Source organism: Amphiura filiformis, chromosome 2 (genome assembly GCF_039555335.1).
Source record: "Amphiura filiformis chromosome 2, Afil_fr2py, whole genome shotgun sequence".
Taxonomy (NCBI): Eukaryota; Metazoa; Echinodermata; class Ophiuroidea; order Amphilepidida; family Amphiuridae; genus Amphiura; species Amphiura filiformis.
In genome coordinates, this window is record NC_092629.1 from 35122966 (window position 1) to 35145134 (window position 22169).

The following is a 22169-nucleotide window of genomic DNA, read 5'->3' on the forward strand; positions in this document are numbered from 1 at the left end:
TCAAACAGGGAAATGTCATGGGCTGATTGTTCTCGAACCCCATTTTACCTTCCCAAAAAAGTGTCTACCTCCTGGTCGATTTACGCCAATTCGTACGGATTTTTCGAGGTATTTGTATTCAAAACCTTTGTATCGGTCAGATTTTTGAATTATACGAATGTGTTATTTCAATTACCGCAGAAAAATGGAATTTAATACTGTGTTTTTTCCGACATTTGTACTGAAATGTGCTAGTTCAAAACACACGCTATTTATTCATCCAAATAAACTTGGATCTACTTCTTTTTTCGCAACGTGCAAGTTCATTGGGTTGGCATGATAATTTGAAAGTTTCGTAATTTTTCGTGTTAAAACAAAGAAATGGGAGCTCTTCAAACAGGGGAATGTCATGAGCTAATTAGTATGCATAATTGGCCACGGAGCAATACGCGCACTGGTTGTTATGAATATTTACTTTCACACAGAGCAGCGTTTGAGCGTGCTCACGACTGACTGGAGGGGGAAGCATTTTTGGCAGGTCGAAAGGGGGGGTCAAGCAATTTTGGCAACTCGACTCGGTCGGACTGGGGGGACAAGCGATTTTTGGCACATATATTTTGGGCACCTTTTCTATATTAGGCCTACGACCTAAAAAGGTGTAGGAAAATGTTAGGAACATGTTCAAATATGCAAAATTTCCTGCTCACTGCACTCGCACCACTAAAGATTCCCCAAAATCTTGCATAAAGGGGGGGCAAAGATTTTCGGCACATCAAAAGGGGTGTGCAAAGGTTTTTTGGCACGTGAAAAGGGGGGGGAGCAAAGATTTTTTGGTACGACCAGGGGGGGCTACTTTGGCAGAGAATTCACCACCCCGGGGTACACATAATTCATTGCACCACCCCTCATGACATTTGACACGATATCGAAATGACAATGATCATCAGTAGTAGCATAGCCGGGGGCTGTGAAAAGTCCCCTAGCTCTTGTTCATTTTGCCCCCTCCCTGATAGCGATTTTAGTCACAATATCATCAACTGTGTGCCCCCCCACCCTCAAAGTGTTGGTAATGCCATTGGACTATACTAGACTGATGGCCGTCTTTAACTTATTTTCATTTGATACATTATGATATCACTTCTATAGTTATTTTCATTCACTCAACAATTCAACAATTCATTCATTCATTCATTTATTATAATGTTGAATTTCTTTAAATGTGACTTTTTTTGGATTAAAAAATATTATTTATCCTCTTTTGCCAAATGAAACATAGCTAAATCCTAATCCTTTAATTAGTTGCAATGAAAGTCAAATTTTAATGTTTGGTAAGTGGAAATAAGGGCCAAAAAACATAACATTGGCGTTTTTCGTATGCTGTCCTGTGTGTGACAATAATGCACAAAGACTTGTACAAAGACTATTATTTCTAACTTTTGGAAAACTCTAATGTTTATTACCAATTATCTAACAGAATATAAAATATAACATTTTAGCTAACTCTAGTCTAACCCTATTATATACCGTATATCATCATTGTATATACTCAAGATTTTAAATAAAACTTGTTCCAAGTCTTCTTTTTAGATTTTCGTGACTAGGCCTATACTTAAGAAAACACGCAAAATTGCATGTTTTTGGCCCATCTTCCGTCAAATTGCAAAAAACATTAAAATTTGACTTTTATTGCCAGTTAGAACTATTAGGATTAAGCTATTACAAAAAATAAATTTCACTTTCTTTCATTTTCAGTTTATTTTTCACTCATTTTTTAGCATCCCCGGCCCCCATTAGTAAAAGCTAGTAAGAAAATCCGGGTAGGGCGGCCTACTATCGGTTCAACGGAAGCTACTGAATTTCCAGGTTTCCTGCTGATTAGGCCATATAAAATTAATGTTTTGGTTTTCGTCCAGAGGATTTTCATGAATTGATGTGGGAGGGATCAACGAGGCATTGTTATTATAGTTTTCTAACAGTGCTCGGAGAAAAGAGGAGCCCACCCCCCCTTTAAAAAAAAATTAATGTGAGTGACCTCGGCCCCTGCTCTAATATGTAAGTCTAAAAATTTTGAAAAATCTTAAAGGCATATATTGGAATGTCATCTTTCGATCCCTGGGTAAGATCTGACACCAGGCCAGCCCATGACCAGAGGGTAACATGAGTAGGTTTGTTTCACCTTGAAGGCAAGGATAGTCTTGCTAATATGGGCTAACTTTCCCCTAGGCCATCCAATATGCCATGAATAAGTAGGACTACAACTGGTATCTACTGGTCACTTTATACTCCTATTTCCACATCTGTTAATTTTATATGGGCCTTTAAATAAAGAATCTGACAAATCCAGAAATTAAGGAGGGCCTGGGGACGAGAACCAAAACATTAATTTTATACGGCCTTAGGCCTATCAAAATCTGAAATATATACATGTGTGAAATCCGGTTTCCCTCAACCTCATCTTAAGCTCAATTGAAGCTAGAGTTTGTGTTTCCATTTTTTCCTCTATGAGACCAGAACTTCAAATAGGGCCTACTAGGCCCTATTCAACCTTTAGGCCTACCTAGCCTTCCCTGACCTGCAGCCCTGCCATAACTGGATTCTTTCTTTATGAATTCCACACGCCAAATTTATGGATTCCCAATTTCATTTCATTCATTTCATTCATTTCATTCATTTCATTCATTTCATTCATTTCATTCATTTCATTCATTTCATTTCATTTTATTTCATTCCATTCCATTTCATTTCATTTCATTTCATTTCATTTCATTTCATTTCATTTCATTCCATTCCATTCCATTCCATTTCATTTCATTTCATTTCATTTCATTTCATTTCATTTCATTTCATTTCATTTCATTTCATTTCATTCATTTCATTCATTTCATTCATTTCATTCATTTCATTTCATTTCATTTCATTTCATTTCACTTCATTTATTTTCATTTCATTTCATTTCATTCAACAATTCATTCAACATTTCATTTCATTTCATTCAACAATTCATTCAACATTTCATTTCATTTCATTTCATTTCATTTCATTTCATTTCATTTCATTTATTTTCATTTCATTTCATTCCATTTCATTTCATTTCATTTCATTTCATTTCATTTCATTTCATTTCATTCATTTCATTTCATTTCATTCCATTTCATTTCATTTCATTCCATTTCATTTCATTTCATTTCATTTCATTTCATTTCATTTCATTTCATTTCATTTCATTTGTTTGTTTGTTTGTTTGTTTGTTTGTTTGGGGTTTTTTTCTCCCACGGGTTTCTCCCATTCAATTTGGGTTTTTTTTTCAGGATTTCTACAGGCTACCTCTATCCCCTTTCATTTCATTTCATTTCATTTCATTCAACAATATTCAACAATTCATTCATTTCATTCATTTCATTCATTTCATTTCATTTCATTTCATTTCATTTCATTTCATTTCATTTCATTTCATTTCATTTCATTTCATTTCATTTATTTTCATTTCATTTCATTTCATTTCATTTCATTTCATTTCATTTCATTTCATTTCATTTCATTTCATTTCATTTCATTTCATTTATTTTCATTTCATTCCATTCCATTTCATTTCATTTCATTTCATTTCATTTCATTTCATTCCATTTCATTTCATTTCATTTCATTTCATTTCATTTCATTTCATTTCATTTCATTTCATTTCATTTGTTTGTTTGTTTGTTTGTTTGTTTGTTTGGGGTTTTTTTCTCCCACGGGTTTCTCCCATTCAATTTGGGGTTTTTTTTCAGGATTTCTACAGGCTACCTCTATCCCCTTTCATTTCATTTCATTTCATTTCATTCAACAATATTCAACAATTCATTCATTTCATTCATTTCATTTCATTTCATTTCATTTCATTTCATTTCATTTCATTTCATTTCATTTCATTTCATTTCATTTCATTTCATTTCAGTTCAGTTCATTTCATTTCATTTCATTTCATTTCATTTCATTTCATTTGGATTTTTTTCAGGCTCTCTCCCATTCAATTTGGGTTTTTTTCAGGCTTTCTACCACTATCCCTTTTATCCTTGATTGACGTTTAAATCAGTGACGTTCAGCAAAAAAATGGGCGTGTAAAAATGACACAGCTTTCCCATAATGCAGAGCAATTATGTGTGCGATCGTGTGCGATCGTACATTGAGAATCCACGTCCATTCGCTACTTGCACGGTTCCGCCATTATGCACTATGTGCGGGAGAGCCTCGAACTGGCAGCATACATGAAAGGAAGAATTATGTAACCTTACACAGAACGTTATGACTAGTTCAATTCCCATTCATGTATGCTGCCAGTTCGAGGCTCTCCCGCACATAGTGCATAATGGCGGAACCGTGCAAGTAGCGAATATCCCTCACAAATGGCTGTATCAAAAAAGGTCGATGGCATTGATAAAAATCGCACTGCATCATGGACTTGTAAAATACGCTGTCCAACGAACTTTGACCTTTTTGCGTAGTCATTAGTAAAATGGCAGCAGGAGCTGACAGTCTTTTCCGTGTTAGGACATCAGACATTTAATGATATTGACTACTTCTACTGCGAATATTTCAAAGATTATCCTCGTGACATGAAGTGTCCTCTTTAAGAGTGCTATCAGAAAAGAAGAATATCTATCATCAGTTGTAAGTATGAAATAAACAGTGTGATTTGGAGTGCTAAAAAAAGCCTAAATTCGTGAACGTGAATTGCATTGCTAAATGCTAAATAAAAATGGATGGGTGAATTGCATGAACATGAATGATGAACACGGATTTGTCAGTAAATGAATATTCTGTTTTGGGACTGATTATTCGGACTAGAACATGATGATGAATTCATGATGATGCAAATCATGAAGTGAATGTATAATAATTATGTATGTACATGTACCGGTACAGTACATCATGTACACAGGAAGGACCGGGGTCCGGGCACAGGACATTGTCATTGACATTGATTGTCTGACATGCAATGCATGCAGTGTCCGAATTAAGAAAATAAAAGGGGTTGTCCCACGGACAACCAGGTTGTAATTTCTGGTTGTCCTCCAACCAAAGTTTTTGGTTATAAGCTGCCACAATCTGAAACAACTACATGTGACCAATAAAGTGGAGTGAGTGTAGTCAATTTATGAACAATTAGGCCCTACTCTTAAATATTTAACAATTCATCAGGTGTCGGGTTTGAGCAAACTAACATGCTGAAAAAGTGACTTTTGGCTGTAGATCTTTGGTTGTCTGGAGAGCATTATTTTCGGTTGTCCGGTGCATGTTTTGGTTGTCCCGGGCGAACAGACAACCAAAATTTCGAACACTGCTGCATGATTGATATGCAGGACAGGAATTTATCAGTGTCAAGTCAGTACATGTCATGTGTATCATGTGCAAATTATAGTAAGGACATGGGATTGTATCTAGTAGAATATGCTTGAGACTAGAGAATTAGAATGTTGGTTTAGATTTAAAGATAAGCCATTAAGGAGTCCTGTCCAGGTCAGGGCATAATCGTTTGCAGTAAACCTTTGACGAGCGCGTATTTTAAGCATACATCTGCTGAGGCGATCTGCTGTTGCCGAGTGGAAATTTATGAATGAACTGTGTGCCGTACGCGTTGTCAGCTCCGAATTTGCAACATCACGTTAGTCGCGCTCATCAAAGGTTTACTGCATTTGATTATAGTAGTGGAAATTCCAATTGGATGAACACACAGCATGATGACATGTCATAACATGACGATTTTTTGCGTACACTTAGAGAATAAACAATAGGAATTTTTTTTTTTTTTTTCCTCTACCATAGACGACAGGCAGGTCCAATATTTTGAGTAGTGGATGCGGCGTTTATTCTCATTCTTAGTCAGTTTTAAAATATTAAAAAAAACTAAGTTACCATCATAAAAACTCCCCTTATTATAAAATGAAAGAAACTTGTTTACAACTGCACATATTCTGTTGCGCGTACTGGTAGCGCGTGCATGTATTCCGCACTAGTCTACGCATACAACGCGATACATATGCGCACCACTACAAGTAAGGCTCTCACCAATTCCCGGGTACCCAACTTCCTGCCTGTTCTTGGCCTACCTGGGTCCGAATTCACGGGTCAAAGTTTTCGGCGACTTCCACTGGACCTATTCTGAAGTGCTAGGATCACTTAGGTAATTTGAAAAAAATTAAAAAAATTAGGTGGTGCCATTTTATTCGTAGCACATGCTGTGTGGAAGATTAAGGTTGTGTCTCCCATAGGGGTGTTTGGATTTTGGCTACTGTACTGCTGTTTTTACTTTGATAATTTCCTACATTTTGTTTTTCAAATATGATAAGTTGCTAATGCGTTTTTTGATGTTTTATTAACCACTTCAGGTTTGAACCACGGAAGAACATGGCCACTGCCGACTCCCTACAAAAGATATGTCTTAGCTACATTGCGGACAACTTGCATAAATTATGCAATGAAACGAAGCATATCAATGAAGGTGACGCATACCCAGAATTCAAACTGACATTCAAATCCCCAGAGGCTAAGTTCTACAGTGACTTAGCTGAACAGTTACTTCAAACCGTCAGCAAACGATGTCAGTTAAACGACAAACTATTGAGCCTCTTCGGCGATCAGTGCGTGATGTGCTTACGGCGAGCGTACATAAAGAATGCGTTGCTGACAACTCGGGTCTGAAGGCACTCTCATGTCATCAGCTTCGAGCTTGACGCGGCGGCCGTGAGACGGGTGAACGTAACGACATAATCGGGCGACTCGGCGAATGGACACGAGAAACATCAAATCGCTAAACGCCAGTGAGTGTAATGCTTCTTAGATAAGTCCAAGTTCTGCATAGTGATCTCTCTGCGCCAGCTCCGATCCCTCCGACATTTGAATGTTAGTTACACAGAATTCAGCAACCAGCTGGGACTAGAGTATCTTGCAGAGGGCTTACCATTACTTGAAAGCCTAGACATCTCTGGTACCCTTGTGTATAGCATCCAACCCCTGCTGCGTCGCAAACACCAACTCAAATCTCTCATCATGTTCCAGACCAGAGTTCCAGAAAAGGACCTCATTCCAGTCCTATTGGAACTCAAAGAACTGCGTATACTCGATATATCGCAAGATGCACATCCGATGTTGGACAGTCCGCAGACTGCAAACATGAATGCCCTCTTGGAGAAGCAAGAATCGCTCCCTAATATCATCTCATTGGATATATCGGGTCGGGATAACCTCAAAGAAACGGCTCTGCATTTTTTTGTGAAAAATCATCCGTCGCTGATGTACTTGGGGTTGACGTTAACGCAAGGAACCGATCGTAATAAGCAACCAAAAGACATCTGTGGCGAGGACTTCTTGGTGGATGAAGGTCATGAAGACTATAGATCGGATCTCAAGGTTTGTTATTTCATAAAAAAACTGAAGTTTTGGGAAATTGGGAAAGAGATACTGAGGATTTTAGAAAACAATTTTGCAGTAAATTAACCCCAACCCTAGCCTTACAAGCCCTAAACTTAATACTGAAATCAAAGTAGGGTAAATTATATGCCCTGATTGTGAATTCAATATTAATTATGTTTTAAACTTTCATGCTTTTCAAAAACACTTGTGTAATTTTATTTACTGCCACAGTCTGCCAGCATTCATCATTTTGTCGTACGTTTTCAGGTATCAGGTCATGCTACAGAGTCTCAAGTACTAGAGGCGTTACGACGTTACGGGAGCCGTGCACACTATGTACACAAACTACTATGTACTTTGTTTACAATGACACAAGGGTTGGACCAAGCCAGGCCAGATATTGTCAAGGTGAGCTAGTGTGATAAAGTGTTATTTGAGTAGCGGCAAGTGATGCATGGCCAAGTAGCCCAATTGTGCGCCATATCTGTATAGCATATGTGACCAGCTCCAACAATACCCAGAATAAGTCGCCAGGCATGTTTTTGAGTTATAGGCCTTTAAAGATGACATTCTCATAAAAAAATAAAATTTTGGAATTCTTAATTTCATGGTATTTGACTGTGGGACTAAGTGGACTTTCAAATCCTTTAAAGTACTTACTAAAACATTTTGTGAGAACAGGTCTCATATAGGCAAAAAGTGACGTCACCTAGTATAACATCATCTGATCAGGTTGGACAACATGTTCATCTATCAGGGGCACAGTTCTTTAAACCCCAATACATTTGTACATTCATTGAATTTGGGTACAAAAACTCATACTCTGCAACTTGAGGTCAAATGTTGCACTATGATCATGTAATTGAGGTTATTGGACTATGCGATTGGGATGAGGCTATTGTGGTCCATAGTGCCAGCAGTTTCCAAGAAAAACATCAGAGCTAACAACATTGACTGATGACGAGGAAGTTCCTGGAAATAAGTATGCAAAATAAACAAGTAGTGTTGAAGTCTAATTTTCAATTATTCTCAATATTTTTGTCATTTTTGTATTGTATAGGTTATATTGCCAGAGATGAGAGCCCATCCTCACCATTTAGGAGTACAAATGGCAGCAAGGTATGATATTCAATGTTGAATTGGGCTGTTCCAGTTTGAATCCATACACCCTTGTACAAGACATGACCTTAATCTACTACACAAGGACTGTAGATTTCAAATGGAGTCACGTAATTGGGTAACCCCATTTTAATTCACACCTGTGTGGAAGATTAATGTCATGCCTTCCATAGGGGTGTATAGATTTCAGCCCATTATATTCACATAATGTGATGGACTTATGGTCCCATGTAGATAATGTTAGTTCAAAAACTTGATGGATAAAATGCAACAAGAAGAAGAAATATGTATCTATACATACAGAAACCTACCCCCTCACTCACACACCAACATACCCATACACCAACACATACATACATGCTATATCGAAACGTTTCCAGTGATTATGTACATGCAACACAAGATCCACCCACGGATCATAAATTCTAGTCATTCCAAGAGAATCCAATGTTGCATTTGGAAGGAGCTGGCTTTTCAATAAATATCACAACTAAGGACAGCAGGTTTGTCTCAGAGACCCATGTGCATAGGTATGTGAAATTGGATTTTTTGAAATTTTTACTTTTAATTTAACAACCATTTTGCGGGCCATTTTGATACAGCCTGTGTACACATACCTATTTAGGGAGGACAGCTTTTATGGTCTACTTAGCTCAGCAATGCTTTGCTGTCTTCGATAATGGTTCATGTACGCCAGCGCGTTCGATAGGAACAAGCGAACAGTATACGAGTTTGCTGATATCTATCGGAGCGTTCAGCAGAGCAGCAGGATTATGAACACGATCGATGATAAAATCAATTTCCTTTGTGTTCAGTAAGTACATAACGACCCACTCATCAACTACTCAAGTGGTCATTAAATAAGCGTGTCTGGGGTTGTGTCTGCGGTCAATAGAAAGTCAATAATGTGTGCAAGTTTATGTTTACATAAAGTGGTGTAATTAGGTTTCAAGGGGTTGTTAATTCAAGCATGGTCGTAAAATTGATTTGATCGATATTTTGGTCAAAGCGTGGTATCGGAGCGCAGTGAACAATTGAGTGGAGCCTGAGAGAGTTTGCTACAGGCTTTAATGGGTTTGGGCTTTGATAAAATCCAGGTACCTCTCCGATACAATGCGCTATCGAAGACAGCAAAGCATTGCTGAGCTAAGTAGACCATAAAAGCTGTCCTCCCTTACAGACTGGCTATTATTGGGTTTTGTGATGAGTTCAAACATATAATTGTATTGGTATTAATCTTTATGCAAATTGTTTTCCATAGTGCTTGCCTGTACAACTTAACCAAGCATAGCCTAGGGGATGAGGTTCATGTATCCGACCTCAGCATGATGGTACAACTCACTCTCAAAGCCATGGAGTCTTTCCCAAGTCAACAACAGGTATATACATGTATTAGTAACATTCTAATTATTATTATGGGGTAGGGCCAAGAATTGGGGGAGGGGGAGATGGTTGTGTCCAATCTAAGCGAGTTGATACAACGAAACCCAAGGTAAAGAAATATAACAACTTATTCTACGGGTAGGGTCAGTCGGTCATTAGTTTGGCCCATCTCTGTTATACTTGCATTCACATGTAACTTAATATTAATATTACACTAGCTTAGAACTAGAAAAGTATGGTGACTTTCTTGGTGTTGATGTGTGTACCACAGACTACTACAGACCATGTATCAACAGTCAAAGTCCCTGTGCATTGTATGCTGTGAATTCTCGCATATTCATGAGGGCTGATTGTTCGATCATACAGTGTCAGCGTTGCATGCCTTTGCGATTACGCAATAGACCGTAAAATATGCAGTAAGTGCGGAGTAGTTTTGCCTGACGCATTTCCTGGAACAATCGGCCCTCATTATCGGGCGGTGCTGAGACTTTGACTGCTTGTACGTGGTCTGCTGTCTTTTTCGTCCATGGTGCGTACAAAGCGTAAACACAGAAGTAGGGTTCAGATTGGCTGATTCAATCGAAGCAACAGACCGGTGTTTGTTTTGATTGGTAGATTAAGCATCAAAGGAGGTACAAAGTAAAAGCTTCTTTCTGTGCAAAGCAGCGCTCATGAAGGGAGCACAAAAGCTCTTCTTAAGTTCTTATGTCCCTCAGGGGGCATGTTGATCAGAGCAAGAGAGTGGCATTCTTCTCTAAAAGCTAGTGCAGTATAACACACCTAAATAATTTCTCATCTTTGCCTTACAGCTTCAAAAGAATGCACTGTTGACCTTATGCAGTGATAGAATCCTACAGGATGTGGTAAGTTGAAAATTGTATTCATGGTGGGCAAGTGGGTATACTCAGGCTTCAAGCGGCCCGATACACCAATCTGACTAGGCCATTACTGCGGTGTCCTCGACGTAAAACCGCGGTGTCCCAAAGTCGGGGGTTCCATCAATTACTTGTTAGTGTGCTATACAGAATTTTACAAAACAGTGATTTTCAATACACGATCATGAATTGATTGAACAAATTAAATCTCCCCACCGGTACATCTTTGGTTCCGTCTAAAGAGAGGGTCAAATACAGTAAACGCTTCCTGGATTGGTGTTTTTTTACCTATTTTTCTTATATTGTTACAAAATGTCCTATAATTCCCTTTTTTCTTCAAAATTTAGGGCTTTACATGTTTTTTTTCACTTGTCCAAGTGAATTTTGTGTCAAATTGAAAATTTCTGTGTGTATCATGTGCAGTTGTCTTAAATTTTCAGCAGGTCAGCAGGTAAATTTTACTGGCCTCTATTTTGTACTCAGAATATTTCTTATAAACATCATGCCAGTTCATAAATGATGCACACATCATGCAAAAATTTAAGTTTCTTTGGGACAGAAATGCCAGTTTCCCAAACTGGACCTAGAGCCAAATGATACAATCATTTGTGGTTGATTAAAAAAAAGAATTACGAAAAATATTAAAATTTTGTATCCAAAAGGAACCCCACCTGCTGTTGGGTGCTTTGGATTTGAAAGGGTACGCAAAGTGCGTTGAAGAACACCATGTACCTCAGACTTGCATCTTGGTGCCATTACAGTTACATTTACAAAGCAATTTAAATATAATATTTGTGTTTTTTGCTTCAGAATTTTGATCGTTACAGAGCTTCCAAGATGGTGATGGACTGCTTGTTTATATTTGACGACCCGTCAATGACGAGGATGTCCGTTGCAATTTGTTCCATCCTAGCAGCGAAGATATCCACTGAACAGACCACAATGCTGGGTACTAAACGCAATATGCAGGTAGGTCTAATACGTAGTCATTAGTCAGTTTTTGTAGTCATTATTAGTCAACCCATCGATGACGAGGATGTCCGTAGCAATACATTCCATCCTAGCAGCGAAGATATCCACTGAACAGACCACAATGCTGGGTACTAAACGCAATATGCAGGTAGGTCTAATACGTAGTCATTAGTCAGTTTTAGTAGTCAATATTAGTCAACCCATCAACGACAAGGATGTCCGTAGCTATTTGTTCCATCCTAGCAGCGAAGATATCCACTGAACAGACCACAATGCTGGGTACTAAACGCAATATGCAGGTAGGTCTAATACGTAGTCATTAGTCAGTTTTTGTAGTCATTATTAGTCAACCCATCGATGACGAGGATGTCCGTAGCAATACATTCCATCCTAGCAGCGAAGATATCCACTGAACAGACCACAATGCTGGGTACTAAACGCAATATGCAGGTAGGTCTAATACGTAGTCATTAGTCAGTTTTTGTGGTCCATATTAGTCGACCCATTGATGACGAGAATGTCCTAACAATATGTTCCATCCTAGAAGCGAAGATATCCACTGAACAGACCACAATGCTGGGTACTAAATGCATTATACTGGTAGGCCTAATATGTAGTCATTAGTCAGTTTTTAGTAGTCATTATTAGTCAGCAACTGAAGACTGCAGCTGATCTCTTTCAGGCAACCACTTGTGGTTGTGATATTATTCAAATTCAAATCCACATCTGTTGTAAACATTTGTATTTTAAATTTAAAACTGGATATATAAAAATTTATTTCAGAAATGAGTTCATTACAAAGTTCCAAAAGAGATTTATATTATTACCCAAGCATAAATAAATATAATAAATATGATGCTTCAACTTTCATGTTTCCATATTTTTTTAAGTATGTCAACCCTGTTCACTTTATATCCTTGATTTACAGAAACTGCTGTCCATTGTGAAGCAGAAGGCTGACACCCAGGTAGTGGATATTACCCTCAAGTTTACACTGAGTGCGTTGTGGAATCTAACAGATGAATCGCCATCCACATGTGCCATATTCCTCAATGAGGGTGGATTGGATCTCTTCATACAAATACTATCGGTAGGTTGCAACTGTTGAACAACTTTAACCCTGTGAGAAGTACCTGCCTATTGGTCAAAAAGAAGTTTTCATTATCAATTGGACCAATCAGCAACATTGATAGAATAATTTCACCATGCAAAAAAATTGGGGTGAATTATTTGCAAAGCACTATTCTGATTGGTGATTAAAGTGAAGATATCACGTAATTGACCAATCAGAGGCAATGTTAGATCGGCAGGTAGTGCTCAGGGGTTAATCTGTGACAATCTTTTTTTTTATGTCAAGCATATAAGTTAACAGCTGAAAGCTAGGATATAATGTAGATGAAACTTCAGCCAGGCACAAGTGACCTTGTGAAGGTAGTCACTTGTAACAAGTGTAGCCAACAATCCGGGTTATTACCCTGATCGGAACCGACTGTAAGAGATATTTTATCATGGATCATCTGCCCCCTTTACCAGATGGGACACGGGGAAAGCAGATCTTTTTTTGTCCTGCAGGGAATTGAACCCGGAACCTCTCGCACCAATGGCAGAGACCTTCAGCAGTGTGCCACACTGCTCCCTGCACATTCTCGGTGTCAGTGACCGTGAACTTGATGACGAGTTCTGAATACACTATCTAAAATTCTTTTGATGTTGCCTTTAGGCTGAGAGATCACCTGTGCTGTAATGAAAGATTGGAGTGCTGCTTAGATTTGGATATCTATTAAAAATGTGACCACCCACACTGAACCCAGTGTAAAGTCACCAGTGCTTATTCAGAGATATTGTCAGGATGTCAGGATTGGACTGAAATTCCCAACCGACGCTAAGCTAAAGCCACGCAGCAAATAATGTGAACAACAAAGAGACGGAATAATGTCACGCAACAAAAGGATTATAAATAAATACATTTCTCTTATACGCATGAAAAAAATAAAAAATATCACAATGGCAATAACGATTAAATATATCAATTATAATGACTAGTCAAGATGAACCTAAATAATGAGTATACTCAATTTAATCATTCGCGATATAAAAAATATACCAAGTGCACTTGGAAAGGATACGTTTTAAACGTCGTTACATGACTAGAGTTCCATCACAACGTGGTCAGTTATACAGTGCGTTGAATCCATTCTCAATGATGCCACACACGTAGCCACGCCTAGTTCAACCAACGGTTAATTACATGGAATGCAGAATGTCGATTTAAAACAACAGTTCCCAACGTCCAAGTCCAAGAGTAGAGTATACACACCCATGTACGGACGAACAATGTCTTAAACCAGCATGGTTCTCACAAAGTTGGAAAAGTTAAAGTGTCAGCTTCAACCACAACGACCATTTTAAACTTCGCCAAACCCGACTCAAACATAAGGCACAAATTAGCTTCTATTGCTGATTCTAGCTTCCATAAGACCTGGTATATCTTTCTGTATGAAGCATCGCAAACTGGTAAAGCCTTTTTAGCCATACGATGTTAGTATAGAGAAATATCCATCATGCTGAATAAAACAACATTTCACTTCCTCAGTGAAATGGGCAGCAGATCTTATCTCAATCGGATGTTAAAATTGAATGCCCAGAATTTCTGTGAACATGCATCCACCAAGCCAAAGACTAATTTACATGACACACACAAAAATCTGAATATTGACAATACCTAAAGAATTGTCCACAAAAGAAATGGACTGACCTAGGATCCAGGTCTGACCACTACATACAATACACACACCACATCTAGATTGCAAGCTTCAGTGCACAAGTTTACCTGCAACTAGATTTAAGGGATCATGACATTAAGGCGAATTACCCAGAAAACAATCCACTTTTATTTTAAGGGATCAACTCCAATTATGACATTTACGTCCCCCCTCAAACAAATTGTGGCTACACAATTTCCATATAACACACAATCACCACTTAAAAATAAGTGGATTTACATTTTCACAACTTACCATCTACCACTTAACCTTAAGCGGATTTACAGTTGTAACTGTGACCTGTCTTCACCAAGAAGATATATACTCAAAATTACTTTTCACATGACTCTTACCTTCTCCAATGTACATTGCACAAATTCTACCTTTGAATTTCCAATGCTACACAAAAATACACATCACCTTATTCATGTGAAATCCTGCTCATGTAGTCTGCGCCAATGTTGTCACTTCCCTTGATTGCCTCAATCCTGTAGTGATATGATTGCAATGACAATGCCCAGCGCATTATCCGACCATTTGCAACTTTGGAACGCTTCACACATAGCAGTGGTTGATGATCTGTTTCTAAGACAAAATCAAAAGAAAAAAAGAATTTCTAGAGCAAAATAGGCTTTTTCCCAAGCAATTATAACAAGTGATACATCATTTTAAAGCTTGTTTTTGTTGGAGATTTCCACTGTTTAATAATTTGAGAATTGACCTCCATCTGAGATGAGTCTGGTATTTATTCCTAGCTATTATGTAAAATGAGACACATCTAGCAGCCGACATATGTATCAGTTTGATGTGGATTCACACAGATATAAAGATACCTTTATATCTGATGATTTAATAAAAGAAACTGCAGTAATGCGAAGCTCCGTGTATCTCCATTGATTAACTTTTGACTGATATTTATTTTCCAGTGTTGAATATAAAATAACTTTAATTTACCTTGAACAGAACATAAAGATATATAAATAATTTGTGTTTCAGCTCTTCCCAGATGAGCCGCCACTGCAAACCAAAGTACTGGGACTTATTGTAAGTATATCAATCACAAGCAATTTTTCTTTCCAATGGTTTATAAAGTTGTGTAATAATTTTTTTTAAATTGATTTCATTTCAATTAAATTTCGATTTTATTTACGCCCAGGAAAGCCCAGATCAGCCCTTGAGCTGGTCTTCCCTGGGGCCGTGTTGCTGCAAAAATTTTACATGTTACATAATCACAATACAGTACATTATTAGGCCAAATAAAAAAATAAACATGTTTCACGTCCCCTCCCGCTTCCTTTTTTGAGGTTTTCTGAAATAAATTTTTATTTTTTGAAATTCAGTTATAACTTTTCAAAAAATATGTCAAGGAAGTTGGGATGCTTTCTATAGCCTTGTTAAGATACAAGAAACATTTTAGGAAGGTTTTGTGATCATTAGAGGGGGTGTAACTCTCAGAACAACAACTAGGCAAAAACGGATTGTACGCTAAAACAGCTCTCTAAGTATGGGTATTTACACCAATTTTGCGATAAAAAATAGAAAATAAAAAGCCCCTCTTCCTCCTTTTTTTTTTTCAAAACCCGGACGTGAAACATGTTTTATTTTTTTACTTAGCCTTAAGGATATTAAAATGTAAATTAAAAATACAAAACCAGTATAAAAATTATAAATGACAAAGTGATAAAATATAAATTAAACATACAAAACAAGTATAATTTGCCAGGTAATAACCAAAAGCAAAATTTAGGCAAAGTTCAATTCATAATCATTGTACAGCAATCTCCTGAACGCAGCAGATCTATCACACGACTGTGTTTCTGCTGAGAGATCATTCCAAAGATGAACACCCCTGTATAAAAGACTGAAAAAGGAACATCAACATTATTTGGATTACTCCTGAGATTAGAATTATATTCTTTTTTTCTCAAATTACATGCAAATATTATCAGAAAGTGAGTTGTTTGTAGCCCTGAACATAAACTCTGCCAAATGGATGTTTCTTATTTCAGCAAGTGTCAACCAGCTAATTTGATTAAGAATTTCAGACCCTTCCCTGTAGTAAAACAAGGTCCACCCAAAATTACACTAAAGAATAGTTCTTAGCATGCAGATACAACACCCATCTAATTTGTTGCCAGTTTATAAGTGGTGTTAATTGATTGAATTAAAGAAGATATTTATAAACATTTTGTTTGATTTTACAGAATAATATAGCTGAAGTGAAAGAGCTTAGGGATACCTTATTAAGACCAGATTTCACATATCATTGTAGGTAAGTATGCCAATTTAATATTTATAATAGACTACTCCGTCGCCCACTTAATTCAAGATTTAGTGTTAGTGAAAAAACCCATATTTTGCATCTTACAGAATTAGTTCCTTTGATTCAATTTGCTGTTACTTGTTCACATCACATCCCTATTCCAGAAAAATATACAACTAATTTTTTAGGATTAAAAAATTATTATCAAGTTCTGGCAAATGAAACATACCTTGATCCCAATCATTCATTTAGTCCAAACTGGAGATAAAAGAAAAACTTCACTATTTTACAAATTTCTTGAAAACAGCCAAAAACATGCATTTTCGGCATGTTTTCTGACAACCGAGTCATAAAAATCACAGACTTGGAACATCTTGAGTATATGCCGAAATTTTGCTCTAATTTTATCACTTTTTTGTGTGTTACTTTAATAAATGGTTGGTTATAAGAATGAAACATGTCTTTTCCAAAATTTAGAATGCATAAACTGAAATTAGTCTTAGTTCAAGTCTTTGGGCTTGATTGTCACAGCGTACGAAAAACACCCTAAAAACGCATGTTTTTGGCCCTTATTTCCAAAAATTGCCTAAATATTAAAATTTGACTTTTATCACTAGTTAGGACTTAAGGATTAGGATTTAGCTTTGTTTCATGTGGCAAAACAGGATAATATTTTTTTTTATTCAAAAAAATTCTGTATTTTTCTGGAATAGGGAGTAGGCTACTGGTTGTACAGTATTTTAAATTGGAATGCCAAACCTCATTATATAACAGCTATTATTGTCAACCACAAACCACATTGTTGTCTACATTTTCCTCGAGGGTCGCGGTTCTCGGGCTTTCGCCCTTTGTAATTTTGCAGCAGGGGCTGCATGGTTTGTAGTGTCCCTATATTTTAAATTCCTGCTGGGGGAAAGAATAAAAAAAGACAGAAAGGAAAAAGTAAGAAAAAAAATGAGAAAAATTCCGACTATAGCATAGTCTATAATAATAACAAAATAGTAAGTGATATTGGGGTTAACAGATTGCATTGCATTATGGGAAACAAAATCTAGGACCAAAATCCATTGCAAACACAAAACTCAATTTGCATTTACATTTTACAGTAGACTTTTGTGAATTTTAATAGCTCTCCATGTGGGTGTCGACTGCAGATGACAATTTTCAATTTTCAAAATTCAATCAAAAATTTCAGAATGGTAAATTTTCATGACCATATTTGGATACAGCATGAAAAAGGCATTAAAATGAGTACAAACAAGCCTAGTATTGGTTCAGTGGTTCTTAAAATAGCTCTTAATATTTTGAGAAGATATCTCAGAACTCAACTTTTTATGTTGCAGCCTATTGCCGGCACGCAGAACATTAACCCCCTGAGCACTACCTGCTGATCTAACATTGCCTCTGATTGGTCAATTACATGATATTTTCACTTTAATCACCATTCAGTATGGAGCTTTGCAAATAATTCACCTCAATTTTTTTGTGTGGGGAAATTATTTTAACAATGTTGCTGATTGGTCCAAATGAAAACTTCTTTTTGATCAATAGGCAGGTAGTTCTCATGTAGTTAACCATCTTACCTCTTTTCTTATGTGTAGAAAACTGCTAGACAACGAGCAGATAGAAGTTAGTTATTTTGCTGCCGGCATCATAGCACACCTACTCAACGATGGACCGCAAACGTGGAAACTACCGCATGAACTCAGACGGGAGTTTCAAGATGCCCTGGTATGTGTCAAGCTTGTCATGCATGTGTGGGGGTGGGTGTTTATGGCGGGGGCTTTAGTGATTAGTAATTTAGTAATTTTGTGATTACAGTAAGAAAACATGCAAAATTACACGTTTTAGCTCATTTTCCCTCAAATAGCAAAAACATTAAAATTTGACTTTTATTAGCAGTCAAATTAGCTCAATCGATAAGGCGTTTGACTATTGTGTGAGAGGTTGCAGGTTCGAATCCTGGCAGTTTCTATTACGCTCGCGTGGAAATATTGAGTTACCTTGAAATTCCCCTGCATAAGGAACTTACTGCTAATTGTCTTGTTGTAACAAGTACTAAATTCAGGGAGCTGATCCTGGTAGCGAAGGTTATTTGTGGAATGTCTAGGGTGTGCGCTCTTGAAGCAGCAAAGTCCCTGAATTGTTGTTAAATGGTTTATGGAATGATGTGCGACCATATTGTTCAGTGACAACCTGTGAAGTGTGCTGAGGCTTGTGGATCAACGTCTAGGCATTGCGCCTGTGTGTAGCGCACTATAAATCACTGCACTTTTTTACCAGTTAGAACTAGCTAAAGGATTCAGATCTAGCTATGTATCTTTAGGCAAAACATATATCAATTTCTTTAATTCCAAAAAAATGAGTGCTCTATTTTTCTGAAGAAGTAGGGTTGTCTTTGTGTGATTATAATCGACCAACTATTTCAACTCTTGCATTTAGTTTTTCTCCGTCTTTCCTTTGATTTCAGCACAAGAGTATATTGAACTGGAAGAACCCAGCGGGAGAGATGGTTGCCTACCGTTCATTCAGTCCGTTCTTTCCACTGCTAGATAGTACAATAGCCGAGGTACAGCTATGGTCTGTGTGGGCGATGCAACATGTTTGCACTAAGAATCGTAAGTGACTTGGGTAATGGTGGAATGGTTGGGGAGGGGCGTGGACAGACATGTATCAGTCAGACATCAGGCAGCCAGACACCCTCCACAAACATGTTTGTACAGCCGCATGTATCGTTAATATAAATGCTCAAACTCCAAATAATGGTTTTGTGGCGCTTGTCTGCCTTTCGTATCTTCATCAAAAACCAGTTAGAAGCTTATAGACGAATCCAATTTCACGCATTCCTACTCCTCAATGGCAGCCATAGCCGCGACTGGGACCCAACTATCTCACCTAAATTGTGAAATGATGCGGCCTTGAATGGTATTTAAAACTGCATTCTATCACCCGTGTTACACGTAGACAAAAGAATGATGACAGTTTACAACACAAAAGAATCTAACATCAAATTTTAAGCGGGTTTAATCCACCCAATTGGGCACTCACAACACCTGTTTGGTGCATGCGGAGAACCAAATATGGCCGACCAAATCCTGACTATGACTTGGCTTGTTGGATTCGTCTATATGCTTGTAGATGGAATTTTATGGTATTTGAAGTAAACATTACTGCTTCTTTATTATTATGCACTACTTACAGAATGGCCTGTACATTTAACATTTTCATTATTCCTCTTACAGCAAGTCGGTATTGTCCAATGTTGGTCAACGAGGGCGGTGTTGACATCCTGACAAGTCTCGTATCCAGCCATGAACTCCATCCTGATGTCTACTCGGTGACTAAAACAGTCCTTGATGTCGTTGCTCAAAACAGACCTATGAGTTGATGAGGGCGCTTGTATGTAACTAACAAAAGGTGTGAAAGGTATAGTTGTAATCGGCCATTCCATTAGAAATCCATACACCCTGTGGAAGACATGACCTTAATCTTCTAAACAGGGGGTTGTAGATTTCAAATGGAGTCACCCATCCAGGTAATCCCAATTGAAATTCACACCCCCTGTGTGTAAGATTAAAGCCATGCCTTCCATAGGGGGTGTTGATTCAGGGCAGTGCCATGCATATATACTCCCTGTCCAAATGAGTGAAGTCACTTTTGTTGGCAACTGGGAGATATTTAGCCTAAAATGTATGTTCACGTACAAATGGCAATTCTTGCATACTGCCTTAGTATTTGGACTGATTTGCCCCAGGATTTTTTGATTGGCAGTTCCTATAGTTTGTTCAGTTTATAACTGGTGAAAAAAATGAGACTTGGGCCTATACATCCTGTATTGATATAGAATGTTGTGCATGCTGTTGGGTGCAGCACATGCCCTGGTTGCGTAATGTGCAATGTGCATGCACTAATGTGAATTTAAGCAAGTTTAAATTGGGACTTTATTTCACCAAAAATAAGCTGAATAAACTAAAAAAAAATTTCCTGTGAACTGTTGACAAGAGCATATTTTAAGCGTACATCACATATTTACTGTGTTGAAATGGCACTTGTCTCTGATTGGCTGCTGAGGTGAAATTTATGAATGACCTTTGCACTGTACATGTTGTTAGCTGTGACTTGGTCTCAAAGGTTAACAGTAATTTGGTATAGCTAGGCATTAACCCGATGAGAACTACCTGCCGATTGGCCAAAAGGAAGCTTTCATTACCAATTGGACCAATCAGCAACATTGTTAGAATAATTTCACCATGCAAAAAAATTGGGGTGAATTATTTGCAAAGCTCCATTCTGATTGGTGATTAAAGTGAAGATACCATGTAATTGACCAATCAGAGGCAATGTTAGATCGGCAGGTAGTACTCAGGGGTCAAGGATCTGTGGGTACATACTGATTGTAATGCACTGGAAAATACATTTATTTGTTTTAAGAGGAAGGAGGACTCTTTTCCATAAAATTTTGTTTGAAAAGGGAAATATTAGACCCATATTTTACTTCTTTATTGAGAATCTTGCTGATTTACTTTGAGAAATGGAAATTTAGACTGCTGTAAACACACAGGCTTGATCCAAGTCTAGCATCATTTGTGGTTCTTTGTACATGAGATATATCTGAGATTTGCGCAAACAAGTCATAATAAGTGCTCCAGAATCCTTGGTTGAATTGTATTTCTGAGCTGAAATCGGTTTCAAATTTCACAAAAAGGACTAAAGTTAAGCTTACTTATGTGATCATCCAATATGAACATCTCGTAAAGTGGGCCCGTCAGTTTTATTTGATTTGATATTTTGAAATTATATGTCATGAGCTTTATCATTAATCATATGATGTCTAGACAGGGAGTTATAGTTGCTTGAACTTTGCAATTGGCTCTACATACTGAATCATTTACTTTCATGCACGCTTTTGCATTGTAGCTCAAACTCATATTTGTCGATTTTACCAAAGTCCATGTGATTTCAATCCTGATGGTTTCTTTGATTTCATTTGTTCGGGTTTTGACAACCCTGGATAACTCAAGAAAGCCTCTATTGAAGCTTATTTCCATTGGTGTCTAATTGAACATCGGGACGCGTTGGGAACAGTCAGGGGGTTGATACCCTACTCTTTTCTACACTGGCTGCGAATTACATGTACAGGTGTGGCTCTCTGCACACGGGACCGACAGCTTTATGTCCCTCCGAAGGACGGGTACTTTCATGATTCATCTGCCCAATTCTAAGTGAACCATGGGGAGAGCGGAAGTCTGAATTTAATCTACAGAAGTTGCCAATTAATTTCAGACTTTTTTCTGAATGTGGTTTGAAAAGGTCTGTAGATATGCCCATGGACATTTTGTTTTGTTTTTTCCACAAAACACTGAATAATCCTTAAAAAGTACCTTTGTTTTTCTAATATAGATATTGTACAATAGTAAAGTTAACGAT

The 22169-nt window shown here is 37.5% G+C and overlaps 1 protein-coding gene across 1 annotated transcript; it reads left to right on the forward strand.

Moving 5' to 3' along the window:
• The first annotated feature begins 4452 nt into the window (after positions 1 to 4452).
• LOC140146134 (protein zyg-11 homolog B-like) lies at positions 4453 to 21604 on the forward strand. Its single transcript, XM_072167893.1, is given in 16 exon segments — positions 4453 to 4626; positions 6345 to 6646; positions 6649 to 6750; positions 6753 to 6787; positions 6790 to 7365; positions 7636 to 7776; positions 8429 to 8487; positions 9749 to 9866; positions 10680 to 10733; positions 11556 to 11714; positions 12646 to 12807; positions 15476 to 15523; positions 16684 to 16751; positions 18344 to 18473; positions 19213 to 19360; positions 19985 to 21604. Coding segments are annotated over 15 exon segments (2229 nt in total). The 5' UTR covers positions 4453 to 4626; positions 6345 to 6363; the 3' UTR covers positions 20131 to 21604.
• Positions 21605 to 22169: the final 565 nt, after the last annotated feature.